Source organism: Colobus angolensis, unplaced genomic scaffold (genome assembly GCF_000951035.1).
Source record: "Colobus angolensis palliatus isolate OR3802 unplaced genomic scaffold, Cang.pa_1.0 Scaffold399, whole genome shotgun sequence".
In the NCBI taxonomy this organism is placed as follows: domain Eukaryota; kingdom Metazoa; phylum Chordata; class Mammalia; order Primates; family Cercopithecidae; genus Colobus; species Colobus angolensis.
This window is the reverse complement of record NW_012117365.1, coordinates 1,021,143-1,045,953: the sequence shown is the minus strand read 5'-3', so window position 1 is coordinate 1,045,953 and position 24,811 is coordinate 1,021,143. Positions and strand designations below refer to the sequence as shown.

At 40.1% G+C, this 24,811-nt stretch overlaps 1 protein-coding gene across 4 annotated transcripts in view; it reads right to left on the bottom strand.

Annotated features, from left to right (window-relative positions):
• Nucleotides 1–24,811, bottom strand: part of SCMH1 (sex comb on midleg homolog 1 (Drosophila)) — a 172,886-nt gene that overhangs the window by 45,175 nt on the left and 102,900 nt on the right. For all 4 annotated transcript variants that reach the window (XM_011955182.1, XM_011955183.1, XM_011955185.1 and 1 more), the window contains one exon: nucleotides 4,401–4,633. In XM_011955182.1, coding sequence (XP_011810572.1) covers nucleotides 4,401–4,633 — 233 coding nt within the window. The remainder of the gene's footprint in view (nucleotides 1–4,400; nucleotides 4,634–24,811) is intronic.

The following is a 24,811-nucleotide window of genomic DNA, read 5'->3' as shown; positions in this document are numbered from 1 at the left end:
TCTTTTCATTCTCTATTCTTGGCACTTAATTCACCCATGAAGCAAAAATATATTTATGGATGGAATAGTGTTTTATCCTTGTTTTCTACACAGCATCTGGCTTAAAGCTATACATATACCTGTAGCAGATGCTTAGTAGACATTTTCTGAATCTATATACAAGCCTCTGGTCTTTTGTAGGATCAAAGCTTAATGTATTATCTTTTATACTAGATTCAATATTATCATATGAAGTTCCAGATCCCTTATTAGTTGGGCAAACAAAAGCAAAATATGCTATAGTTTAAGTCTGCTTTGACATTACTTTGTACTTTGTCTCTTTAAAAATGGAAACAAATAAAAAATAGAAATGACCCTTCTAACTCTACAAACAACTTTACTCTGTGTGCCTCTCTCTTCACCTCATTACCTGCCCTTCTTTCCCTTAAATCTCTTACTCTAGTAAATCTCTATTGTTTCTTTAAAAACTGCAATTTTACCTGGTCCACACCTTTACAATGATGTCTCTTCCACTTGAAATGCTCTCTTTTTTTAAATTTATTTTACAAATTTGTTTATCTAGTAAGCTTTTCTAGTTTTTCTCTAATCATTGTCTCTTTTATGTTATCTCTGTTTTTTGAACTGTTGCATTTGTCAATATATTGTCATGATATGTTTATATACCAGTATCCCTATTCACCTGGAACTCTTTGAAAGTCTGGTTCTAAGTACAATTCTTAGCATGGTACTTAGCATAAAATAAGTGTAAATAAAATTTTTTATGAAGCATGCAGTATAGAATAATAGAGGAAATAATAAAGATGATTTGAGAAATCTATTATTTCCCCTGCACTGTTCAGGGCAGTTTTTGGGGGAGAAGGATCTCAGGTTTTCTTCTGAGAAATAGTTTCCGAAAAAGCCTTTTTTTTTTTTGAGACAGAGTCTTGCTCTGTTGTCCAGGCTGGCATGCAGTGGCATGGTTCTGGCTCACTGCAACCTCCACCTCCATGCTCAAGTGATCCTCCCCCCTCAGCCTCCTGAGTAGCTGGGACTACAGGTGTGTACCAGCACGCATGGCTTACTTTTATAAATTTTTTGTAGAGATGAGGTCTCATATTGCCAAGGCTGGTCTCGAACTTCCTCCTGCTCAAGCGATTCTCCTACCTTGGCCTCCCAAAGTGTTGGGATTATAGGCAGGAGCCACTATGTCTGGCTAAAAGCCTTTCTGAATGCAAGGCAAACATAACCATCACAGAGATTCAAAAATCCACTTTTACTAAATGCTTCATGTAGGGGTAACTGCTGGGAGCCATATCAACCTGTCTGCCTTCTAGGAGTATGTTCTCTAAAGGGATAGCTCTGATGACAGCAGGCATATATAAGATGGCTTTGCCTGTGAAAGCAATCATGAAACTCTCATGAAGCATTCAAAACACACATTGAGAGTGAACATCTGCTCATATTTTTTTACTGCTAAAAGGGAAAATCCAAATAAGTAACGAATGAGTCAGGGAAGGAAGGAAATACCACTTCAACTTCAATGAGTTGATGGTAGGATTTCATTGGGTCCCTAAACGAACAAGCCTGATAGGTTCGGTGCCTGAATAATGTAAACCTATTTGAGACAGGTACGTGTACAATATTATATGTACTCATACATTATCTCATTTCCATTTTACAGGTGATAAAATGGGCTCAGGACTTTACCCAGAGAAGTCTTCCCAAAGTCATACAGGTGGTAACATATGGAGATAAGATCTAAACCTAAGTATGTCTGGCTTTAAAGCTTATGCTCTATCCACAAGACTATTCTGCTTCAAAAAGAGATATAAAGCCAGCCATGGTGGCTCACGCTTGTAATCCCAGCACTATGGGAGGTCTAGGTGGGAAAATTGCTTGGGCCCAGGAGTTTGAGACCAGCCTGGGCAACATAGCAAGGCCCCATGTCTACAAAAAATTTTTTAAAAATTAGCTGGGCATGGTGGCACATGCCTATAGTCCCAGCTACTTGGGAGGTTGAGGTGGGAGGATCACTTGAGCCCAGGAAGTCAAGGCTGCAGTGAACAATGATTATGTCACTGCACTCAGCCTGTGTGACAGAGTGAGACCCCGCCTCAAAAATCAAAGCAAAACAAACAAAAAGGGATATAAGGCTCACAGGTGAAGTGGAAGGCATATACACTTGTAGGGGTAGGCAAAAGAACACAAAGGAGAATTAGAGTATCAAATGCTAGGACATAAAATACAGGAAAAGATGAGAATGACTGCTTTCAAGAAGGCTGGAAAGAAAACGTACTTTGGTTACTACGTTCAAGACTTCCTGAGGGAGCAGAGCAGAGGCAATCACAGAATCAGTTTTTGAGTTCTGAATGATCTTAAAGGCTATTTAACCCAACCATCTACCCAATACTTCTAATTCCCTCTCCCTAAAAGATCCCTCCTATAGAGTCATCCAGTCCCTGATGAAATACCTCTAGTTATAGGGGCTCATTACTTCCATTTGGGGATAGATTTAACTGTTCCTTTTATGTTGAGACAAAGCTTCTCTGCTTGAGTTTCCATTTATTGGTTCTAGTTGGAGCCCCCCAGATAAGTTTTCTCCCTCTTCTGACTGTCCTCAAGATGTCATCATCAAAAGCCATCATCAAAAGCATGGCTTCTCTGGCTTTTGCATCCTTAGGGCCTTCAGCCTCTCCTCTACAACATGAGAATGAGAGGTGGGTAATGAAGGCAAAAATGAATTAGGACCTGGGTTAGTGGTAACAGATCAAGAGGAGCATTATGTATTACACAGGAAGATCAGGAGGTGATATTGAGAATCTGAAACCAAAAATAAGAGACAACTGAGATTGGTAACATCATCACTAAAATCATCCATCCATCCATCCATCCATCCACGCACCCACCCACCTATCCTCCTACCCATCTTGCATATTCTGAATATTTCCCAAAAGACTGACTAAGATATAAGGCACCACAGGAGAAAAAAAAAGAAAAAGATTAGGTTCTTGACCTTGAGGAGCTTATATTCTACAAGGACTGAAGTCAGTGGAAGCTAATAAACAAGCAAAACAAACCAACAGACAAACAAACTAGCCCCAGGGAGGAATTAATGAGATTGGGATGGAATGCCCAGGGAGAACTGGGTATCATCTCCATACTGGAATTCAGGTATTCTTGTTCAGGGAGGAAATTCAGAGAAATCTCCTGACAGTTAAGAAACGAGTGGAGGAGGTGATGCTAAAAGGGGCCCTAGAGAAGCTGCTGACAGAAGTCTTTTTTTTTTTTTTTCTCATGTCAATGCCTTCCTTAGGGAAGATACCCATGAAAAACAGGCCATGACTAAGAGGTAGTACTTTCAGTAACGGTGCTCAGTGAAGCTGACTCAGCTGTCTTTTCCAATACTAGAACACTAGAAGTGTTGTGTCCCTCAGGAAATGTGGGAAAGAGCGAATATATGCTAGGGAACCAGTGACCTTGGAAGTAGATCTAAGGACCAATCTCTGTAGGTTTTGCCATTTACTAGCCATGTGATCTTAGAAAAATCATTTTACATCTGTTAAGTCTCAATTTACTATAAAATAACATTAACACTATCTCTTAGGGTTTTGTGAAAATCATGGGATATGTATGTATTGGCATTTAATACAGAGTCTGACAGTAGGTATTCAATTTTTTTTGAAGAGGTACAGATAGCAAAAAATATGTTTACATTCAACCTGAAAAAGCTGATTAAAAGAAAAAAAAAAACCACATTTACAGAATTAATTTGTGCTTTCTGTCCACATGATGGACATCTACTTTGGAAAGGTTAACAAAGAGCAGTTTCTTCCATGTATACTAGACCAGAATCTCCTCAAATACGAGTAACTTTCAAAGTTAAAATTTGTTTCCTATCCTCCACAATCCTATCTTTAATGTTACCAACTCTCAGGTAAGTAGCAAGTAAGGATGACGATCTAGGAAATTCCTCTTATAAGCATATACAAGATAGAGAAGAGGGCCAGATATGCCCCTTTCCAAGAGAGATGGGTATGGATGAATGACCGCCCCCACCCCCCTCCCCCGACCCGCCTTATTTTTTTGAGATGGAGTCTTGTTCTGTCGCCCAGTCTGGAGTGGAGTGGTGCGATCTCTGCTCACTGCAAGCTCCGCCTGCCGGGTTCACGCCATTCTCCTGCCTCAGCCTCCAGAGTAGCTGGAACTACAGGCGCCCGCCACCATGCCTGGCTAATTTTTTGTATTTTTAGTAGAGATGGGGTTTCGCCATGTTAGCCAGGATGGTTTCAATCTCCTGACCTTGTGATCCACCCGCCTCGGCCTCCCAAAGTGCTGGGATTACAGGTATGAGCCACCGCGCCTGGCTGAATGACCCCTTTATAATCCCTTATCCCTTTCTGGGAAACCCACATTTTACGTACCTTGCTGCCAGGTTTGGGACCTCTCTTCTTTGGGAATTTCAAAGGTTCAGCTGTCTTGGATGGGGCAGAGATGGGATGGGAAATTAGGGTCTTGGGTGTCCGGCCCCGCTTCTTTCCTGGTTTACGCCCCCTCTGCCCTGGTTGATGTTCCAAGACAGTTTTGGTGCTGCTGTGGATGCTGGGCTTCTCAGTATTCACATCCGAGGCAGGATAGGGATTCTTTGGAATCATAACTGCAAGAAAAAGACTCATTCTATCACCCTCCCTCCCCCCTGCATTCTCATCCCAGCCAGAAGGAAAAAAGGACTTGCCACTTCTGCTCAGGTAGTTTTGTTCCAAGAAGCTGGTTTCCTGGTATTTGACCTAAACGTTTAGGAAATCTCTGAAGAAAACTGAATTTAGATTGGCTGGAATTGGAGGTTTTAAATTATTTCTGGCAGATGCAAAAAAAATATTAAATTTTTTTCCTAAGCCATCTTAGACAAGTATTGTGACCTAAGTCAAAGCTGAAGTATATAAATATTAACAGAATCATAGCCTCAGAGTTGAAAGGGCTCTTAGAAACCTATAATTCTCTCCTGCTAAGAATGAAGGTCTGAGGCTCAGAACAGGACACAATGCCCTCCCCAAGTTACATAGTGAGTTGGGGATAAGAACTTCTGTTTTGAAATTGAGCCCTGATAACTATGCCAGGGATTTTCTAAATCAATCTACTTGAAGTTTTAGTCTGACTCTTGCAGTGAGGAGTAGAGGAACATGTGGAAATATAAATCTGATAGTATCTCTCCTTAAAATCCTTTGCTCTTAAAAACCTTTATTCCTCATTACCTTTAAGGTAAGGTCTAAATTCTTTATCCTGATTTCTAAGGACTTTTCTGACTCTGCCCATCTTGCTCTCCCATTATGACTAATGTCATTTCCTATCATCCCACCCCATGTTCTAGTAGCCCTGTATGTTGAGCTATTATTCTTTATCGGACACATGTCAATACTAAATTTTCAGCACTCGATCCAGGGCCACCTCCTTATTGAGGCCTTCTCTCACCATGTCCCAACTAAGTCAGTGCCCTCTCTTTACTCCCAAAGCATTCTGTAGACATCTATGTTACAGTACTTCTTAATTTTACTCCAATTATTCAGTTTTTCCTTAAACTGAGAATTTTTTGAGGTAAGGGATATCTAATTCATCCTACAAATAGTGAGCACTTACTGTAAGTTATACACTGTGCTAAGCCATGGGGATAGAACAGTGAACAAACCAGACTTCCACTCTCATGGAGCTTACCTCCTAGTGAGAGAGACAGAAAATTAAAAAAACAGCACAATATACAGTAAAATGTCAGGTAGTGCTAAGTGCTGTGATTAAAACTAACGCAGGGTAAAGAAACATAATTTTAAGGGAAGTCCTCTTTGAGAAGATGACATTTACACAGAGCTCCCGAAAGAGGTAAAGGCACAATGCCTTATGAAGATGTGAGAGGGTATAACAACAAGTGCAAAGATTATGAGACAGGAACATGTTAGTGTATTTGAGAAATGGAAAGGAGGTCAGTAGAGCTGTAATTGAGTGAGCAAGGGGGAGGGTAGAGAGAAATTAGGTTAGAGAGTGAGTAGCAGTAAAATTGTGTAGGACTGTAGCCTGTGAAAATGAACTGAACTTATTCTAAATATAAAGGGAAGCCACTGGAGGGTTTTGAGCAGGGGAGGGACAAGATATACTTAAACGGACCACTCCGACTGCTTTGTGAGAGGGACAAGAGTAGAATTAGGGAGACCAGTTAATAAACTATTACATAGGGTAGGTAGAAGATAATACTTCCTAGGCCTCCAGGTAGGAAGAGATAGTGGTAGTACAATGTTAACGATGTAACAACTAGAAAAAGTCAGAGTAATTATTTAAAGACAGCACAGAGCTGTCATGAGGATTAGATGAACTGGAATTCCAGGGGATGGCCTCTGAGGTAGCTGATACTGTTTTCTTTCCTGAGGGCATCTGCTAATTTTGGCATAAACTAAGGATCGGGCTTGGCATGTGGTGAGGGGCTCCATTGGAAGAAAGAGAAATGAGAGCTGCTGTGACAAACTGGAAACTTAAGGAGCCCCTTCATGTGGCCAGTTTTTCTCACTGGGTATCTGCTGAATTTTGGGTCAGCACACTGGAACTTTAAAGCTTTTAAAAGGCAGAATAAAATCTCCTATAATCTTGTGGTTTTAGGAGACAAGGTTCCACTAGAAGTAGGTGGTATACCCCAAACACATGGCTGATCTCCTCTTAAAGATATTTTAAAACTATAAGGGGTAAGAGGTAATAAAACTAAGCCCCAGACCTCTCAAGGGTAGGACAATCTCCTGCAGTGTTTCAGGGCTAAGAAGATATAAATTAGGTTCTCAATCCATGTCCAAAAAACAAGGATAAACCGTAGGCACAATCCAGACGTGGTCTAACTCAATCCATAATTAGATTGAGGTGATCAGGTCCTATCCTATTAGTCTACCAGAGGAAAGGAAGAATTCTTTCTCATGGAAGATACCAGTTGGAGCCTCAATAGTTCTTTTAATATAAAATGTGTGGCATACTACAAAAATTATTAGACATAACAGAGTCAAAACAGTGTGATCAGTAATCAAGAGAAAATACAGGCAATAGAAAGAGTCCCATATATTATCCAAATAATGGAACAAACACACAGATTTTTAAAAAATCATAATTAAGATGTTAAAATGTAAAAAGATGAACAAAATGTAAGAAAAGATAGATAGTACCTACAGAAATATCTATATAAAAATTAAATGGACATATTATAACTAAAAAATACAGTATCAGGAAGAACTCATTGCATGGATTTAAGGGCAGACAAGAGCCAACAGAAAGGATTGATAAACTTGATGAAAAAATAGAAAACATCCAAAATAAAGTACAGTGAGAAAATATGAAAAAATATTTTAGAGCATTAGAGATAAGCAGACACAGTCAATAGGTCCAAAATATGAGTGGCTGCAACCCCAGAGGGAGAAGACAGATAGAATGAAGAAAAAGCAATACATGAAAAGATAGCAGCAGAGACTTTATCTCTAACTAATGAAAGACATCAACCCACAGATTCAGTATGCCTATGGATTCAGCAATCCATAGTAGGAAAAATACAAAGAAAACTATGCCAAAACACATAATTGTCAAACTGCTGAAAATACAAAAGATGAAATACAGATGAAATAAAAGACAGGGAGGAAATACAAAGATACATTTTAAAAAGCAATCAGAGAGAAAAACAGCATTACAGGAGCAACAATAAGAGTGATAGCTGTCTCTTCAATAAAACTGTGTAAGCAAGAAGCAGTAGAATAGTATCTTTAAAGGGCTAAAAGAAACAGACTACCAAAGATAGAATTATACACCCAGTGAAAACATCCTTCAGAAATAAAGGTAAAATAATGAGATTTTTCAGATAATCAAAGCTCAGAGAATCTGTCACCAGCAGACCTAACTATGGAAAATGAAAAGGAAGTTCTTCAGGCTGAAGGAAAGTAATTCCAGATGGAAACATGAAACTACAAGAAAGACAAAGAACACAAGAAAGGGTAAACATGTGAGTTGATACAAAAGGATACTGATTATTTAAAACAACAAAAATGGCTTGTGCCATTTATAACACATGTATTAATAAGTTATATGACAGCAATAGCACAGAGGATGAAAGTGAAGAGTAAATGCAGCCAAATTTTGGTATGAATTTTGCATTATTTGGGAGTGTTTAGAGCACTTCTTTAAGGTAGATTTTGATAAGTCCAATATGCATATTTGCATAGGGCAATTAATTAAAGAATTATCAGTGATAAGAATGTATTACTAAAAAGCTAAGGGGAGAGAAGTAGAATAATAAAACATACTTGATTAATCCAAAAGAAGGCAAGAACAGAGGAATAAAGAAATACGGAAGAACTTGGACAAATAGAAAACAAAAAAGCAAAATGCAAAATGTTGACTTAAACCCAAATAAATAATTATATTAAATAAAGGTGGATTAAGTAAAACAATCGGTAGGAATAAATGAACAAACCAGACCAAAAAAAGAAACCCCAGAACTCAGTTATATTTGTTTATAAGAGGGCCCCGAGATACAAAGACACTCAAAATATAAAAACACAAGAAGATAAAAGCAAACAGATGAAAATAATATACTCTATAAACACTAACCAAAAGAAAACTAATAACATGAATAACCAATTAACCAACCAACCTCCTGATACATATACCTAATAAATATAGAATATGCAGAGACAATTTCATCATAGATCCATCAGACATTGGGAAGAGAACAGGATAGTATAAATAACTTTATGCCAAAAAATACGAAAATTGAGATAAAACGCCACGCAAGACCAGCCTGGGCAACACTGTGAGACCCCATCTCTACAAAAACAAATGGTGTGTGCCTGTAGCCCTAGCTACTCGAGAGGATCACTTGAGCCCAGTTCGAGGTTGCAGTGAGCTATATCGCACCACTGCACTTGAGCCTGAATTACAGAGTGGATACCTCATCTCTTAAAAAACAAAATAAAGCAAAAAATACCACTGACACAAGAAAAAACAGAATATGAAAAGCCTCATATATAATAAAAAAAATTGCAACTGCAATTAAAAATCTTTCCACAAAGAAAATCCCAGGCCTAAATGGCTTCACTGGTGAATTCTAGCAAACATTTAAAGAAGAAATAATAACAAATCTTGCAAAGTCTCTTTTGAAAAATAGAAGAGGGAACACTTCCCATTTCATTTTATAAGGCCAGCATAACCCTCATACCAAAAACATGACAAAGATGTTACAAGAAAAAAAAAAAACTAGACTAATATCCTTCATGAACATAGATGCAAAATCTTTAACCAAGTATTTGTAAATTAAATCTAGCTCTCTCTATATATGTATATCAGATATATAATCCTATATATATCATATCATAACATGCAGGATAATATATCATAACTAAGTGGGATTTATTCCAGAAATACAAAGGTTGTTTAACAATGGAAAATACAATCAGCTGAACACATACATTCACTAAATGAAAGAAAAAGCCCATATATCATCTCAATAGATGAAGAAAAAGCATTTGACAAAATTCAACACCCATTCAGGATATCCATTCAGGATAAAAATTATCAATAAACTAGGAATAAAAGAGAATTTCCTTAGTCTAGATAAAGCCATCTATAAAAAAAACTATAACCAACAGCATTCTTAATGGTGAAATACTGAACACTTCTTATTGAATTATGGGATAAAACAAAATAACTACTATCACCACTTCTATTCAACATTGTATTGGAGGTCAATGCAATAAGGAAACGAAAAGAAATAAAATCTATAAATATAGATTGTAAGGGAAGAAGTGTTACTTATACACAACATGATTGTTTATGTAAATATTCCTCCCTACAAGTCTACAAAATCTATTAAAATAAAAAAATGAATTTGGAAAGGTCACTAGATACAAATCTAATATGTAAAAATCTAATGTATTTATCTAAATAGTAACAATCTGAAAATTATTTAAAAATCCACAAAATACTTGATGTTATTTGAACATCAAGTATTCAGTGAAAGATGGGCAAGACATCTGCACTGAAAACTATAAAACATTGATAGGAGAAATTAAAGAAGATGTAGATACCACATGGCCACGAAGGGATGTTACATTCATAGATTGAAAGCGTTACCACTGTTAGGTGTCAACTCTCATCAAACTGATCTAGAGTCAATGCAATTCCAATCAAAATCTCAGCAGTTTCTAAAAAATGTGTGGTGTATGTATACAAATTGACAATTTAATTCTAAATTTTAATAGGAAATGCAAAGGACCTATAGTAGCCAAGTCAATCTTCATGAATAACAGCAAAGCTGGAGAACGTGAATCATCAAATAGCAAGATTCATTATAAAGTTACAGTAATTTACACATATATTATTGGTTGGGCTTGGTGTCTCATGCCTGTAACCCCAGCACTCTGGGAGACTGTGGCACGAGGACTGCTTGAGGCCAGGAGTTTGAGACGAGCCTTGCAACATAGCATGACCCAGTCTCTACAAAATTTTTTTAAAAAATTAGCTGGGCATGGTGGCGCACACCTGTAGTCCCAGTGACTCTGGAGGCTGAGGTGGGAGGATTACTTAAGCCCTGGAGGTTACGGCTGCATCGAGCCATGATGATGTCACTGCACTCTAGTGTACGTGACAGAACAGGACTGTCTTAAAAAAAAAAAAAGACATATATTATTGGTGCAAGGGTAGATGAATGAATCAACAGAGCAAAATAGAGAGTTCCAAAATTAACTACACATATATAGTAATCTGATTTATGATAAATGTGCCCTTGCAATTCTGTGGAGAGAAAAAATAGTCTTTTCAATAAAATTGTGGTGAGTCAAACAGGTATCCATATGGAAAAAAATTAAACTTGAATTCTATTTCACACCAGATACGAAAATTAATGTGAAGGCTAAAACATCTAATTTCTAGAAGATGACAAATGAGAATACCTTCAAAACTATGGGGGCAGACAAAGATTTATTAAAACAGGACACAAAAAGCATTAATTATCAAAGACTGAAGATTGATATATATGACCTCATTAAAACAAAGTATTTCTCTTAATCAAAGGACAATATTAAGAAAATGAAAAAAATCCAGGAAGTGGGAAAAGATACACAAAACACATACATAAGAAAAATAATATCCAGAATATATAAAGAATGCCCAAAAATCAATAATGAAGACTGGGCAATTTAAAAAATGGATAAGACTTGATGAAGCACTTCACAAAAATGAGTATAATGGCAAATAAGCATAAAAAAAGTTGTTGAATACTATTAGTAATACAGAAATGTAAATTAAAACTATGGGACACTATATCCCATCAAAACTGCTAAAATTTAAAGGACTGACAATATTGGTAAGGATGTGAAGCAACTAGAATTCAACATTGCTTGTGGGAACGTAAATCATTTTGACAAATTGCTTAGCTGTATATCGTATGACCCAACATTTCCACATCTCAGTATATACCCAAGAGAAGTGAGTGATATGACCACCAAAAGCCATGTGCTAGAATATTCACCATTGCATTTTTCATAAGAGGCAAAACTGGAGACAACCTAAAGGCAAAAATGTGGTATATTCATAAAGGGGAATATTACAGAGAAATTAAAAAGAAAAATTATTATTGTATGCAGCAACATGAATCTCACAGAAATAATGTTAAACAAAAGAAGCCAGAGTATGTATTTTATAATTATCTTTATATGAAGTTTGAAAACAGAAAAACTAATCTGTAGTGATAGTTTGAGGGGTTGGGCAGGTGGGGTTGGGCAGCTGGGGTTTCAACCAAAAGGGAGAATAAGTGAGTCTTCTGGGGGTGTTGGAAATGAATCCAGCACCCTCTTATATCAATATAAAATAAACACAAACAAAAAAGACAAAAGATAGTGATGAACTGAAATCTTTGAAGAGAGTAATATTATTGGAGAAGATGAGAATTAGTTAGATTCAGAATACATTGGAAGAAAGAGCTGACATGACTGGATGTCAGTGAAAGAAAATTAGCAAAGACAAAACACAAAAGTATAAAATCATATCCAATGAAATAGAGGAGGGCTGGGCACGGTGGCTCACATCTGTAATCCCAGTACTCTGGGAGGCAGGAGGATCACTTGAGGCCAGGAGTTCGAGACCAGATCGGGCAACATAGCGAGATCCTGTCTCTAGAAATTTTTTTTTTAAATTAGCCAGAAGTGATGGCATGCACCTGTGTTCCCAGCTACTCAGAAGGCTGAGGTGGGAGGATCACTTGAGCCCAGGAGTTCAAGGCTGCAGCGAGCTGTGATCACACTACTGCATTATAGCCTGGGTGACAGTGAGACCCTGTCTGCATTAAAAAAAATTTTTTTTTAAAGAAAGAGAGGAGTCATAGATGATCCAATATTATTGGCTTAAGCAATTTGGAGGAAAATGATGCCATTTACTGGGATGTTAAACATTGGGGAAGGGAACCAACAGTTCAGTTTTTAAACATGTTTCTTATGAATTACTTGTTAGATATGGTATTAATCCATTTTCACACTGCTATAAAGACATACCTGAGACTTGTTAATTTATAAAGAGGTTTAATTGACTCACAGTTCCGTAATTGACTCACAGTTCCGCAGGGCTGGGGAGGTCTCAAGTAACTTATAATCATGGTGGAAGGCGAAGAAGCATGTCTTACATGGTGGTAGGTGAGAGAGAGAGTGGCAAGCGAAGCGGGAAGAGCCCCTTATAAAACCATCAGATCTTGTGAGAACTCACTATCATGAGACCAGCATGGGGGAACTGCCCCCATGATCTAATTACCTCCTACCAGGTCTCTCTCTTTTTTTAAATGGCTTTATGCAGTTATCTTTAATCAGTTAAAATAAAAGTGTAAAAGTGTATATTATCTTTTATTTACCTATGTGATGACCTTAAATCAGTGCTCATTATTTCTTTGTGTGGATTCAAGCTACAATCTGGTGTCACTTTTCAGCCTAAAGAACTTTAGTATTAGGAAAGTCTGCTAGCAACACATGCTTTCAGTCTTTACCTGCATTTGTCTTTATTTCACCTCTATTTTGAGAGGAATATGTTGGATATAAAATTCTCTGTTGACTGGTGTTTTTTGTTGTTCTTGTTTTTTGTTTTCTTTTAGTACTTTGAATGTCATCCCACTGCCTTCTGGTCTTGTTTCTGATCATAAGTAAGCCAGTAGTCATGTTGAGGATCTCATTTATATGATGAATCATTTTTCTTTTGCTGTTTTCAAGGTTTTCTCTCTGTTCTTGGCTTCTGACAATTTGACTATGGGGTAGCTCTCTGAGACATGTTTAATAATTTTTTTTTTTTATTTCCATAGGCTATTGGGGAACAGGTGGTGTTTGGTTACATGAGTAAGTTCTTTAGTGGTGATTTACGATATTTTGGTGCAACCATTACCCAAGCAGTATACGCTGCACTGTATTTGTACAGTCTTTTATCCCTCATCCCCTTCCCACCCTTTACCCCTGAGTCTCCAAAGTCCATTGTGTTATTCTTATGCCTTTGCATCCTCATTGCTTAGCTCCTACTTATAAGTGAGAAATGATGTCTGGTTTTCCATTCCTGAGTTACTCCACTCAGAGTAATAGTCTCCAATCTCATCCAGGTCTCTGCAAATGCCATTAATTCCATTTTATGGCTGAGTAGTATTCCATCATATATATATATATCTCACAGTTTCTTTTTCTTTTTTTTTTTTTTTTAGATGGGGTCTTGCTCTGACACCAGGCTGGAGTGCAGTGGCGTGATCTTGGCTAATGGCAACCTCCACCTCCTGGGTTCAAGCGATTCTCCTGCCTCGGCCTCCTGAGTAGCTGGGACTACAGGCGCGTGCCACCATGCCTGGCTAATTTTTTGTATTTTTAGTAGAGATGGGGTTTCACCATATTAGCCAGGATGGTCTTGATCTCCTGACTTCATGATCCGCCTGCCTCGGCCTCCCAAGTGCTGGGATTACAGGTGTGAGCCACTGCACCTGGCCCTATATCATGGTTTCTTTATCCACTCATTGATTGATGGACATTTGGGTTGGTTCCACGTTTTTGCAACTGTGAACTGTGCTGCTATAAACATGTGTGTGCCAGTATTTTTCTTGTATAATGACTTCTATTCCTCTGGGTAGATATGCAGTAGTAGGATTGTTAGATTAAATGGTAGTTCTACTTTTAGTTCTTTAAGGAATCTCCACACTGTTTTCCATAGTGGTTGTACTAGTTTACATTCCCACCAGCAGTGTAGAACTGTTCCCTGTTCACTGCATCCATGCCAACATCTACTATTTTTTGATTATGGCCATTCTTGCAGGAGTAAGGTGGTATCACATTGTAGTTTTGATTTGCATTTCCCTGATCATTAGTGATGTTGAACATTTTTTCATGTATTTGTTGCCCATTTGTATATCTTCTTTTGAGAATTGTGTATTTATGTCCTTAGCCCACTTTTTGATGGTATTGTTTGCTTTTTTCTTTTTGATTTGAGTTCACTGTGAATTTTGGATATTAGTCCTCCATCAGATGTACAGATTGTGAAGATTTTTTCCCACTCTGTGGGTTGTCTGTTTACTCTGCTGACTGTTCCTTTTGCCATGCAAAAGCTTGTTAGTTTAAGAAGTCCCAGCAATTTATCTTTGTTTTTATTGCATTGGCTTTTGGGTTCTTAGTCATGAACTTCTTGCCTAAGCCAATGTCTACAAGGGGTTTTCGAATGTTATCTTCTAAAATTTTTATAGTTTCAGGTCTTAGATTTAAGTCCTTAATCCATTTTGAATTGATTTTTGTATAAGGTGAGAGATGAGGATCTGGTTTCATTCTCCTGCATGTGGCTAGCCAATTATCCCAGCACCATGTGTTGAAAAGGGTGTCCTTTCACCACTTTATGTTTTTGTTTGCTTTGTCAAAGATCAGTTGGCTGTAAGTGTTTGGATTTATTTCTGGGTTCCCTATTCTGTTCCATTGGTCTATGTCCCTATTTTTATACTAGTACCATGCTGTTTTGGTGACTGTGGCCTTATAGTATAGTTTGAAATTAGGTAATGTAATGCCTCCAGATTTGTTCTTTTTGCTTAGTCTTGCTTGGATATGTGGGCTCTTTTTTGGTTCCATATGAATTTTAGAATTGTTTTTTCTAATTCTGTGAAGAATGATGGTGGTATTTTGATGGGAATTGCATTGGGTATTTGTAGATTGCTTTTGGCAGTATGGTCATTTTCACAATATTGACTCTACCCATCCATCAGCATGGGGTGTGTTTCCATTTGTGTCGTCAATGATTTCTTTCAGCAGTGCTTTGTAGTTTTCCTTGTAGAGGTCTTTCACCTCCCTGTTAGGTATATTCCTAAGTATTTTATTTTATTTTGCAGCTATTGTAAAACGGGTTGAGTACTTGATTTGATTCTCAACTTGGTCGCTGTTGGTGTACAGAAGAGCTACTGATTTGTGTACATTAATTCTGTACCTGGAAACTTTGCTGAATTCTTTGATCAGTTGTAGGAGCTTTCTGGAGGAGTCTTCAGGGTTTTTGAGGTAAATGATCCTATAGTCAGCCAACAGTGACAGTTTGACTTCCTCTTTACTGATTTGGATGCCCTTTCTTTCTCTTGTCTGATTGCTCTGCCTAGGACTTCCAGTGCTATGTTGAAGAGAAGTGGTGAGAGTGGGCATCCTTTTCTTGTTCCAGTTCTCAGTGGGAATGTTTTCAACTTTTCCCCATTCAGTATTATGTTGGCTGTGGGCTTGTCATAGATGGCTTTTATTACAATCATCTCTTGTATGCCAATTTTGCTGGGAGTTTTAATCATAAAAAGATACTAGATTTGCAAATGCTTTTCCTGCATCTATTGAGATGATGATGTGATTTTTGTTAATTCTGTTTATATGGCGTATCACATTTATTGACTCACATATGTTAAACCATCCCTGCATTACTGTTATGAAACCTACTTGATCATGGTGCATTATCTTTTTCATATGTTGTTGGATTTGGTTAGCTAGTGTTTTGTTAAGAATTTTAGCATTTATGTTCATCAGGGATACTGGTTGGTCTGTAGTTTTCTTTTTTAGTTATATCCTTTCCTGGTTTTGGTATTAGGACGATTTTGGCTTCATAGAACGAATTAGGGAGGGTTCCCTCTTTCTCTATCTTGTGGAGTAGTGTCAATAGGATTCACACCAATTCTGAACGTCTGGTAGAATTCTGCTGTGAATCCATCTGGTCGTGGACTTTTTTTGGCTGGTAATTTTTCAATTACCATTTCAATCTTGCTGCTTGTTACTGGTCTGTTCAGGGTACCTAATTCTTCCTGATTTAAGCTTGGAGGGTTGTATCCACCCAGGAATTTATCCATCTCTTCTAGGTTTTCTAGTATATGTATGTAAAGGTGTTCATAGTAGCCTTGAATGATCTTTTGTATTTCTGTGGTGTCAGCTGTAATATCTCCCGTTTTGTTTCTTACTGAACTTACTTGGATTTTCTCTCTTCTTGCTAATGGTCTATCAATTTTATTTATCTTTTCAAACAACCAGCTTTTTGTTTCATTTATTTATTTACTTTTTTGCAACAGAATCTGGTTTATTCTGCCTTGGCAGGGTGGTCCTGAGAGTGGCGGATGCCACCCTGTCCTGGGCTGAGGGAGGCGCCAAGGGCCAGCTAAGGCCAATGGCGGGAGAAGTGGGGGGCTGCAGCCCCTGGAATGCGGTGAAGCCAGGTCGAGGCCTGGAGGCAGCTGTGGTATGCTGGGGCAGGGTGAAAGGCACTGGACTGGGACCAGGCCAGTGATACAGGGCTGAGGACCTAGGCCACACAGTCCCATGACACAGAACATGAAACACAAGCACAGGGCTCACAGTAAGCACATGGACAAGTGGGCACAGGGTCACAGGCCAGATGCACACCCAGCCCTGGCTGGGCCAGACACTGGGACACAGTGGTGGTGTCACACACAGACCACAGGAAGGACACGGCACTATGGAACACATGGATTTGTCGGCCACAATGCACAGACCAGGCCACAGAGCTTGAGGGACATAGGAAGGGGCCTTTTGGCACTACTGCACTGAAATCATGTGAGACAAGGGTGGTGGGGCACTCTGGAGGTGCCTGGGGTGGTTCCTTTGAGGCCCTCTAGGCTTAGTATGTCTTCTACACTTTGTTGAGCAGTTTTACCACCTCATCATAGATGATAAACATTATGGCCACATTCAGGACAACCCAGCCCAGGCAGGAACAGTGCCCTTGTAGAATGCCTTGAGCCCTCCTTCCTCAGGATCTGCAAGCCACAGTCCCATGTGTTTCAGTATTTGTGCACCTCCAGGCCCTGCATCTGGGTCTTAATCACGTCCAGAGGAGTGTTTCCAAAGACACTGGCTGCACCTGCAATAGCTCTGAAGACTCCAGTGATCAGCAGGTTCATGGGCTTGTTGAGGTTGTTCCCTCGGTACCAGTTGCACAGGGAGATCATGACAAAGAAGCAGATAGCCTGGTTCGAGCCCTGCTTCAGCATGGTGGCCGTGAGGTCCTGGTATGTTCCCTTCAGCCCTTGTTCCCTAACCCCACGGAAGAATCTCCCTAACCCCATGGAAGAATCCTGTGTACTTGGGGTTTGGGGAGGTCTGGTTGTGGTTGAACTTCACCTTGATGGTCTCCATGGGGCACACGACCACCATGGCCCTGGCCATGCTGGCTCCTGAGCCACAGAGCAGCTCATGCGTGCTGTCCAGCTGTTCCTGGGCATCCTGCATGTGGTTGCTGAGGAACGCAAACATTCCAAACCTGACGGCTGCCTTGGGGATGGAGCTGCAGAGGTGGGAGCTGAGGTATAGGCCCAGGACGCCATGGCTGTGGGCCATCTGCTGCATGCAGTCTCCAGTGCCCTGGTACCACGGCAGGTGCGAGTGTTCATCCAGATGCAGCTGCGTCTTCACGTATTCGGTGGGGAAGGTGATGCAGATGTCAATGCCACCCACCAGGCCAACTGCCAGGATCGCCTCCCCCGGGTGTGTCAGTTTGGCCTTCCCAGATACAGGCTCAGCGGCCACCAGAGCACACAGGGTGTGGCCATAGGCGGGTGGGAGGTAGGGGCTCATTTATCTTTTGTACAGTTTATTTTGTTTCAATTTGATTTAGTTCTGCTCTGATCTTGGTTATCTCCTTTCTTCTGCTGGGTTTGGGTTTGTTCTTGTTTCTCTAGTTCCTTGAGGTATGACCTTAGATTGTCTGTGCTCTTTCAGACTTTTTGTTGTAGGCATTTAGGGCTATGAACTTTCCCCTTAGCATCACCTTTGCTGTGTCCAGAGGTTTTGATAGGTTGTGTCACTATTGTCATTCAGTTCGAAGAATTATTTAATTTTCATCTTGATTTCATTTTTAACTCAATGATCATTCAAGAGCAGGTTATTGAATTTCCATGTATTTGCGTAGTTTTGAAGGTTCCTTTTGGAATTGATTCCCTGTTTTTTATTTAACTGTGGTCTGCGAGAGTGCTTGATATAATTTCAATTTTCTTAAATTTATTGAGGCTTGTTTTGTGGCCCCCATATGCTCTATCTTGGAGAAAGTTCCATGTGCTGTATTCTGTAGCTATTGGATGGAATGTTCCATATATATTTGTTAAATCCATTTGTTCCAGGGTATAGTTTAAATCCATTGTTTCTTTCTTGACTTTCTGTCTTGATGACCCATCTAGTGCTGTCAGTGAAGTCCCCCACTATTACTGTGTTGCTGTCTATCTTCTTTCTTAGGTCTATTAGTATTAGTCTGTTTTCACGCTGCTGATAAAGACATACCCAAGACTGGGAAGATAAAGAGGTTTAATTGGACTCACAGTTCCTCATGGCTGGGGAGGCCTCAGAATCGTGGTGGAGGCGAAAGGCACTTCTTACATGGTGGCGGCAAGAGAAAATGAGGAAGATGCAAAAGTGAAAACCCCTGATAAAACCATTAGATCTTGCGAGACTTATTCACTACCATAAGAACAGTATGGGGAAACCACCCCCATGATTCAAATTAACTCCCACTGGGCCCCTCCCACAACACATGGGAATTATGGGAGTACAATTCAGGATGAGATTTGGGTGGGGACACAGATCCAAACTATATCATCCCACCCCAGACCCTCCAAATCTCATGTCCTCACATTTCAAAACCAATCATGCCTTCCCAACAATCCCCCAAAGGCTTATCTCACTTCAGCATTAACCCAAAAGTCCACAGTCCAAAGTCTCATCTGAGACAAGGCAAGTCCATTCCACCTATGAGACTATAAAATCAAAAGCAAGCTAGTTACTTCCTAGATACAATGGGGTACAGGTATTGGATAAACATAGCCATTCCAAATGGGAGAAACTGACCAAAACAAAGGGGTTATGGGGCCAATGCAAGTCTGAAATCCAGCAGGACAAATTTTAAAGCTCTAAAATGATCTCCTTTGACTCCAGGTCTCACATCCAGGTCATGCTGATGCAAGAGGTGGGTTCCCATGGTCTTGGGCAGCTCCACCCCTGTGGTTTTGCAGGGTACAGCCTCCCTCCCAGCTGTGTTCATGGGCTGGCATTGAGTGTCTGTGTCTTTTCCAGGCAAACGGTGCAAGCTGTCGGTGGATCTACCATTCTGGAGTCTGAAGGACAGTGGCCCTCTTCTCACAGCTCCACTAGGCGATATTCCAGTAGAGACTCTGTGTGGGGGCTCCGACCCCACATTTCTCTTCTGCACTTCTCTAGCAGAAGTTACCTATGCACTCATAGCACTCAAGCAAACTTCTGTGTGGGCATTCAGGTGTTTCCATACATCTTCCGAAATCTAGGTGGAGGTTCCCATACCCCAATTCTTGACTTTTCTGTACTTGTAGGCTCAACACCACGTGGAAGCTGCCAAAGCTTGGGGCTTGCACTTCTGAAGTCATGGCTTGAGCTCTACATTGGCTCCTTTCAGCCATGGCTGGAGCAGCTAACACAGGGCACCAAGTCCCTAGGCTGCACACAGCATGGGGACCCTGGGCTTGGGCCAGGAAACCATTTTCTGCTAGGCCTCTGGGCCTGTGAAGGGGAGGGATGGGAGGAAGGGAGGGGAGGGACTGGGATGAAGGGAGGGGAGGGGCTGGGATGAACGGAGGGGAGGGGCTGGGATGGGAGGGGCTGTTTTGAAGACCTCTGACATGGCCTGGAGACATTTTCCCCATTGTCTTGGGGATTAACATTTGGCTTCTCGTTACTTATGCAAATTTCTGCAGCAAGCTTGAATTTTTCCTCGAAAATGGGTTTTTCTTTTCTATCACATTGTCAAGCTGCAAATTTTCCAAACTTTTATGCTCTTCTTCCTTTATAAAGTGGAATGCCTTTAACAGCACCCAAGTCACCTCTTTTTTTTTTTGAGACAGAGTCTTGCTCTGTCGCCCGGGCTGGATTGCAATGGCGTGATCTTGGATCACTGCAACCTCTGCCTCCTGGGTTCAAGTGATTCTCCTGTCTCAGCCTCCCAAGTAGCTGGGACTACAGGCACGTGCCACCACGCCCAGCTTTGTATTTTTATTAAAGACAGGGTTTCACCATACCTGAGACCACCATATTGGCCAAGCTGGTCTCAAACCCCTGATCTTGTGGTCCGCCCATCTCAGCCTCCCCAAAGTGCTGGGATTACAGGAGCAAGCCACTGTGCCCAGCCTCCAGGTCACCTCTTCCAAAGTGCTGGGATTACAGGCATAAGCCACTGCACCCGGCCTCCAGGTCACCTCTTGGAATGCTTTGCTGCTTAGAAATTTTTCCACCAGATACTCTAAATCATCTCTCTCAAGTTCAAATTTCCACAGATCTCTAGGGCAGGGGCAAATTGCTGCCAGTCTCTTTGCTAAAACATAACAAGAGTCACCTTTGCTCCAGTTCCCAACAAGTTTCTCATCTTTATCTGAGACCACCTCAGCCTGGACCTTATTGTCTATATTGCTATCAGGTTTTTGGTCAAAGCCATTTAACAAGTTTCTAGGAAGTTCCAAAATTCCCCACATTTTCCTGTCTTCTTCTGAGCCCTTCAAACTGTTCCAACCGCTGCCTGTTACCCAGTTCCAAAGTTGCTTCCATATTTTTGGGTATCTTTTGAGCAGCACCTCACACTACCGGTGCCAATTTACTGTATTAGTCCATCTTCACAGTGGTGATAAAGACATACCCGAGACTGGGAAGAAAAAGAGGTTTACCGGCACTGACAGTTCCACATGGCTGAGGAGGGCTCAGAATCATGGTGGGAAGTGAAAGGCACTTATTACATGGCAGCAGCAAGAGAAAATGAGGAGGATGCAAAAGTGGAAACTCCTGATAAAATCATCAGATCTTGTGAGACTTGTTCACTACCATGAGAACAATATGGCGGAACCGCCCCATGATTCAAATTATCTCCCACCAGGTCCCTCCCACAACATGAGGGAGTTACGGGAGTATAATTAAAGATGAGATTTGGGTGGGGGATATAGCCAAACCATATCAATTAGTAATTGTTTTATAAATTTGGAAGCTCCAAGGGTTAGGTACATGTATGTTTAGGATTATGATATTTTCCTGTTGGACAAGGCCTTTTATCATTATATAACGTCCCTCTTTGTCTTTTTTAACTGCTGTTGCTTTAAAGTTTGTTTTGTCTGATATAAGAACAGCTACTCCTGCTTGCTTTTGATGTTCATTTGCATGAAATGTCTTTTTCCACCCTTTTACCTTAAGTTTGTGCAAGTCCTTATGTGTTAGGTGGGTCTCTTGAGGGCAGCAGATGTTTGGTTGGTGAATTCTTATCCATTCTGCAATTCTGTATATTTTAAGTAGAGCATTTAGGCCATTTACATTCAATGTTAGTATTGAAATGTGAGGTACTATTCCATTGATAGTACTATTTGTTGCCTGTATACCTTAGTTGTTTTGTTTTTATTTTTTAAATTGTATTTTTGTTTTATAGGTCCTGTGAGATTTGTGCTTTAAAGAGGTTGTTTTGATGTGCTTCCAGGATTTGTTTCAAGATTTAGAGCTCCTTTTAGCATTCTTGTAGTGGTGGCTTGGTAGTGGCAAAATTCTCTCAGCATTTGTTTGTCTGAAAAAGACTGCATCTTTCCTTCATATATGAAGCTTAGTTTCACTGGATACACAGTTCTTGGCTGATACTTGTTTTGTTTGAGGAGGCTGAAGATAGGGCCCCAATCCCTTCTAACTTGTAGGGCTTCTGCTGAGAAATCTGCTGTTAATCTGATAGGTTTTCCTTTATAGGTTACCTGGTGCTTTTGTTTCACAGCTTTTAAGATTGTTTCCTTCATCCTAACTGTAGTAACATCATGACAATGTGCGTAGGTGATGATCTTTTTGTGATGAATTTCCAAGGTGTTCTTTGTGCTTCTTGTACTTGGATGCCTAGGTCTCTAGCAAGGCTGGGAAAGTTTTCCTTGATTATTCCCCCAAATATGTTTCCCAAAATTTTAGATTTCTCTTCTTCCTCAGGAACTCCAATTATTCTTAGGTTTGGTCATTGAACATAATCCTAGACTTCTTGGAGGCCTTGTTCATATTTTCTTTTTTTTCTTTGTTGGACTGGGTGAATTCAAAGACCTTGTCTTTGAGCTCTAAATTTCTTTCTTCTACTTGTTCAATCCTATTGCTGAGACTTCCCAGAGCATTTTGCATTTCTATAAGTGTGTCCATTGTTTACCAAAGTTTTGATTGTTTTTTCTTTATGCTATCTATTTCCTTGAATAATTTATCCCTTCACTTTTTGTATCATTTTTTGGATTTCCTTACATTGGGCTTTGCCTTTCTCTGGTGTCTCCCAGAGGTAAATCAGGGATTTCTTCTTGGTTTGGGTCCATTGCTGGTGAGCTAGTGTGATTTTTTGGGGGTGTTAAAGAACTTTGTTTTGTCAAATTACCAGAGTTGGTTTTCTGGTTCCTTCTCATTTGGGTAGGCTGTTAGAGGGAAGGTCTAGGGCTAAAGACTGTTGTTCAGATTATTTTGTCCCACGGGGTGTTCCCTTGATGTAATAATACCCCCCTTTTCCTATGTATGTGGCTTCCTGAGAGCCAAGCTGTAGTGATTGTTGTCTCTCTTCTAGATCTAGTCACCCAGCAAGTCTACCAGGCTCTGGGCTGGTACTGGGCGTTGTCTGCACAGAGTCTAGTGATGAGAACCATCTACGGGTCTGTCAGCCATGGATACCTGCACAGTATTTGGGTTGTCTCCCAGGTCCTGCAGGAGCAATCCGTTTCCTTCAGTGCATCTGTGGGTCCTCTCACAGACTTTCTGATTTATTACTGCAGTTGTTCTGGAGCAAAAATTCATGATGCGAGCCTCCATATGCTGCTCTGTCCATCTGAGCTGAAGTGCAATCTAGTACTGCATCCTGCCCACCATGATCCCCCCTCCACCACCAGGTCTCTCTCTCGACATGTGGGGATTACAATTTGAGATGAGATTTGGGTGCGAACACAAAGCCAAAACGTATCAGATATCAAATATGGAGATGTTAATTAGGCAGCTATATATATGAGCCTGGAATTCAAGGGAGAAGCTGGGACTGAAGACAAACAGAGAATTATCAGTATATAACTGGTATGTAAAGCCATCAGGCTAGATGAGAGCTCCTGGAGTTTGAGGACATAGTCAAGAAAAAAGGTTGTTCTTGAGATGTCTTACCATTCAGAAGTTGTAGAGAAGAGGATGATTTAGTAAAGGAGACTAAAAGGTGGCTCATAAATCCAGAAGAAAAAGAGAAGAGTATGAGATCCTCGAAGCCAAGTGAAAAGTGTTTGAAGAAAGGTGGAAAGGCAACATTTCAACTAAATGATCAAAGGTAACATTACCCAAAATGGGACATACTGACATGTATCTCCTGATGTGATATACCAAGAATACCATAGCTTTTTAATTAAAAACTTTTTTTTTTGGAGACAAGGTCTTGCAGTGTTGCCCAGGCTGGAGTGTAGTGGCAAGAACATAGCTCACTGCAACTTCTGAACTCTTGGGCTCAAGTAATGCTCCTGCCTCAGCCTCCCAAGCAGCAGGCACTACGACTGTGTGCCACTATGCCTAGCTAATTTTTTTTTTTTTTTCCAGAGATGGGGGTCTCGCTTTGTTGCCCAGGCTGGTCTTAAATTCCTGGATTCAAGGAATCCTCCTCCTGCCTCGGTCTCCCAAAGTGCTGAGATTACAGGCAAAAGCCACCATGCCCAGCTGAGAATACCATATTAGTTATGTCGTACCTCTGTCAAAGATCAATAATCCTGAATCAGGCAAACCAAAATTCAGGCACATTTAATATAACAAATATTATATTGTGCTTCAAAAGTGTCAATATCATGAAAAATATGGAAGAGGAACTTTCCAGATTCAGAAGACTAAAATAACACAACTAATGCAACATATAATCTGTATTGGAGTCTGAAGTTAAAAAAAATTACTTTGAAATTAGAATAATTGGCAAAATCTGAATAGTATTAGGTAATATGTGATGTCCAAGTGTTTGAGTTCAGAAAGACTCTCACACATTATCTAATAAATCTGAAGATGTATACACCCTATGACTTAGTAATTCCAATCTTAGGTGTAAACTCCAAAGAAATTCTTGCACATGTACACCACAGTATGTGTAAAAGAATGCTCACAGCAATGTTATTTGTAGTAACTGGAAACTTGAAATGACCCAAATGTTCATTGTTGATAAAATAGATTTTTAATGGCTGGGCGTGGTGGCTCACACCTGTAATCCGAGCACTTTGGGAGGCCGAGGTGGGTCGATCACCTGAGGCCAGGAGTTCGAGACCAGCCTGACCAATATAGTGAAACCCCATCTCTAC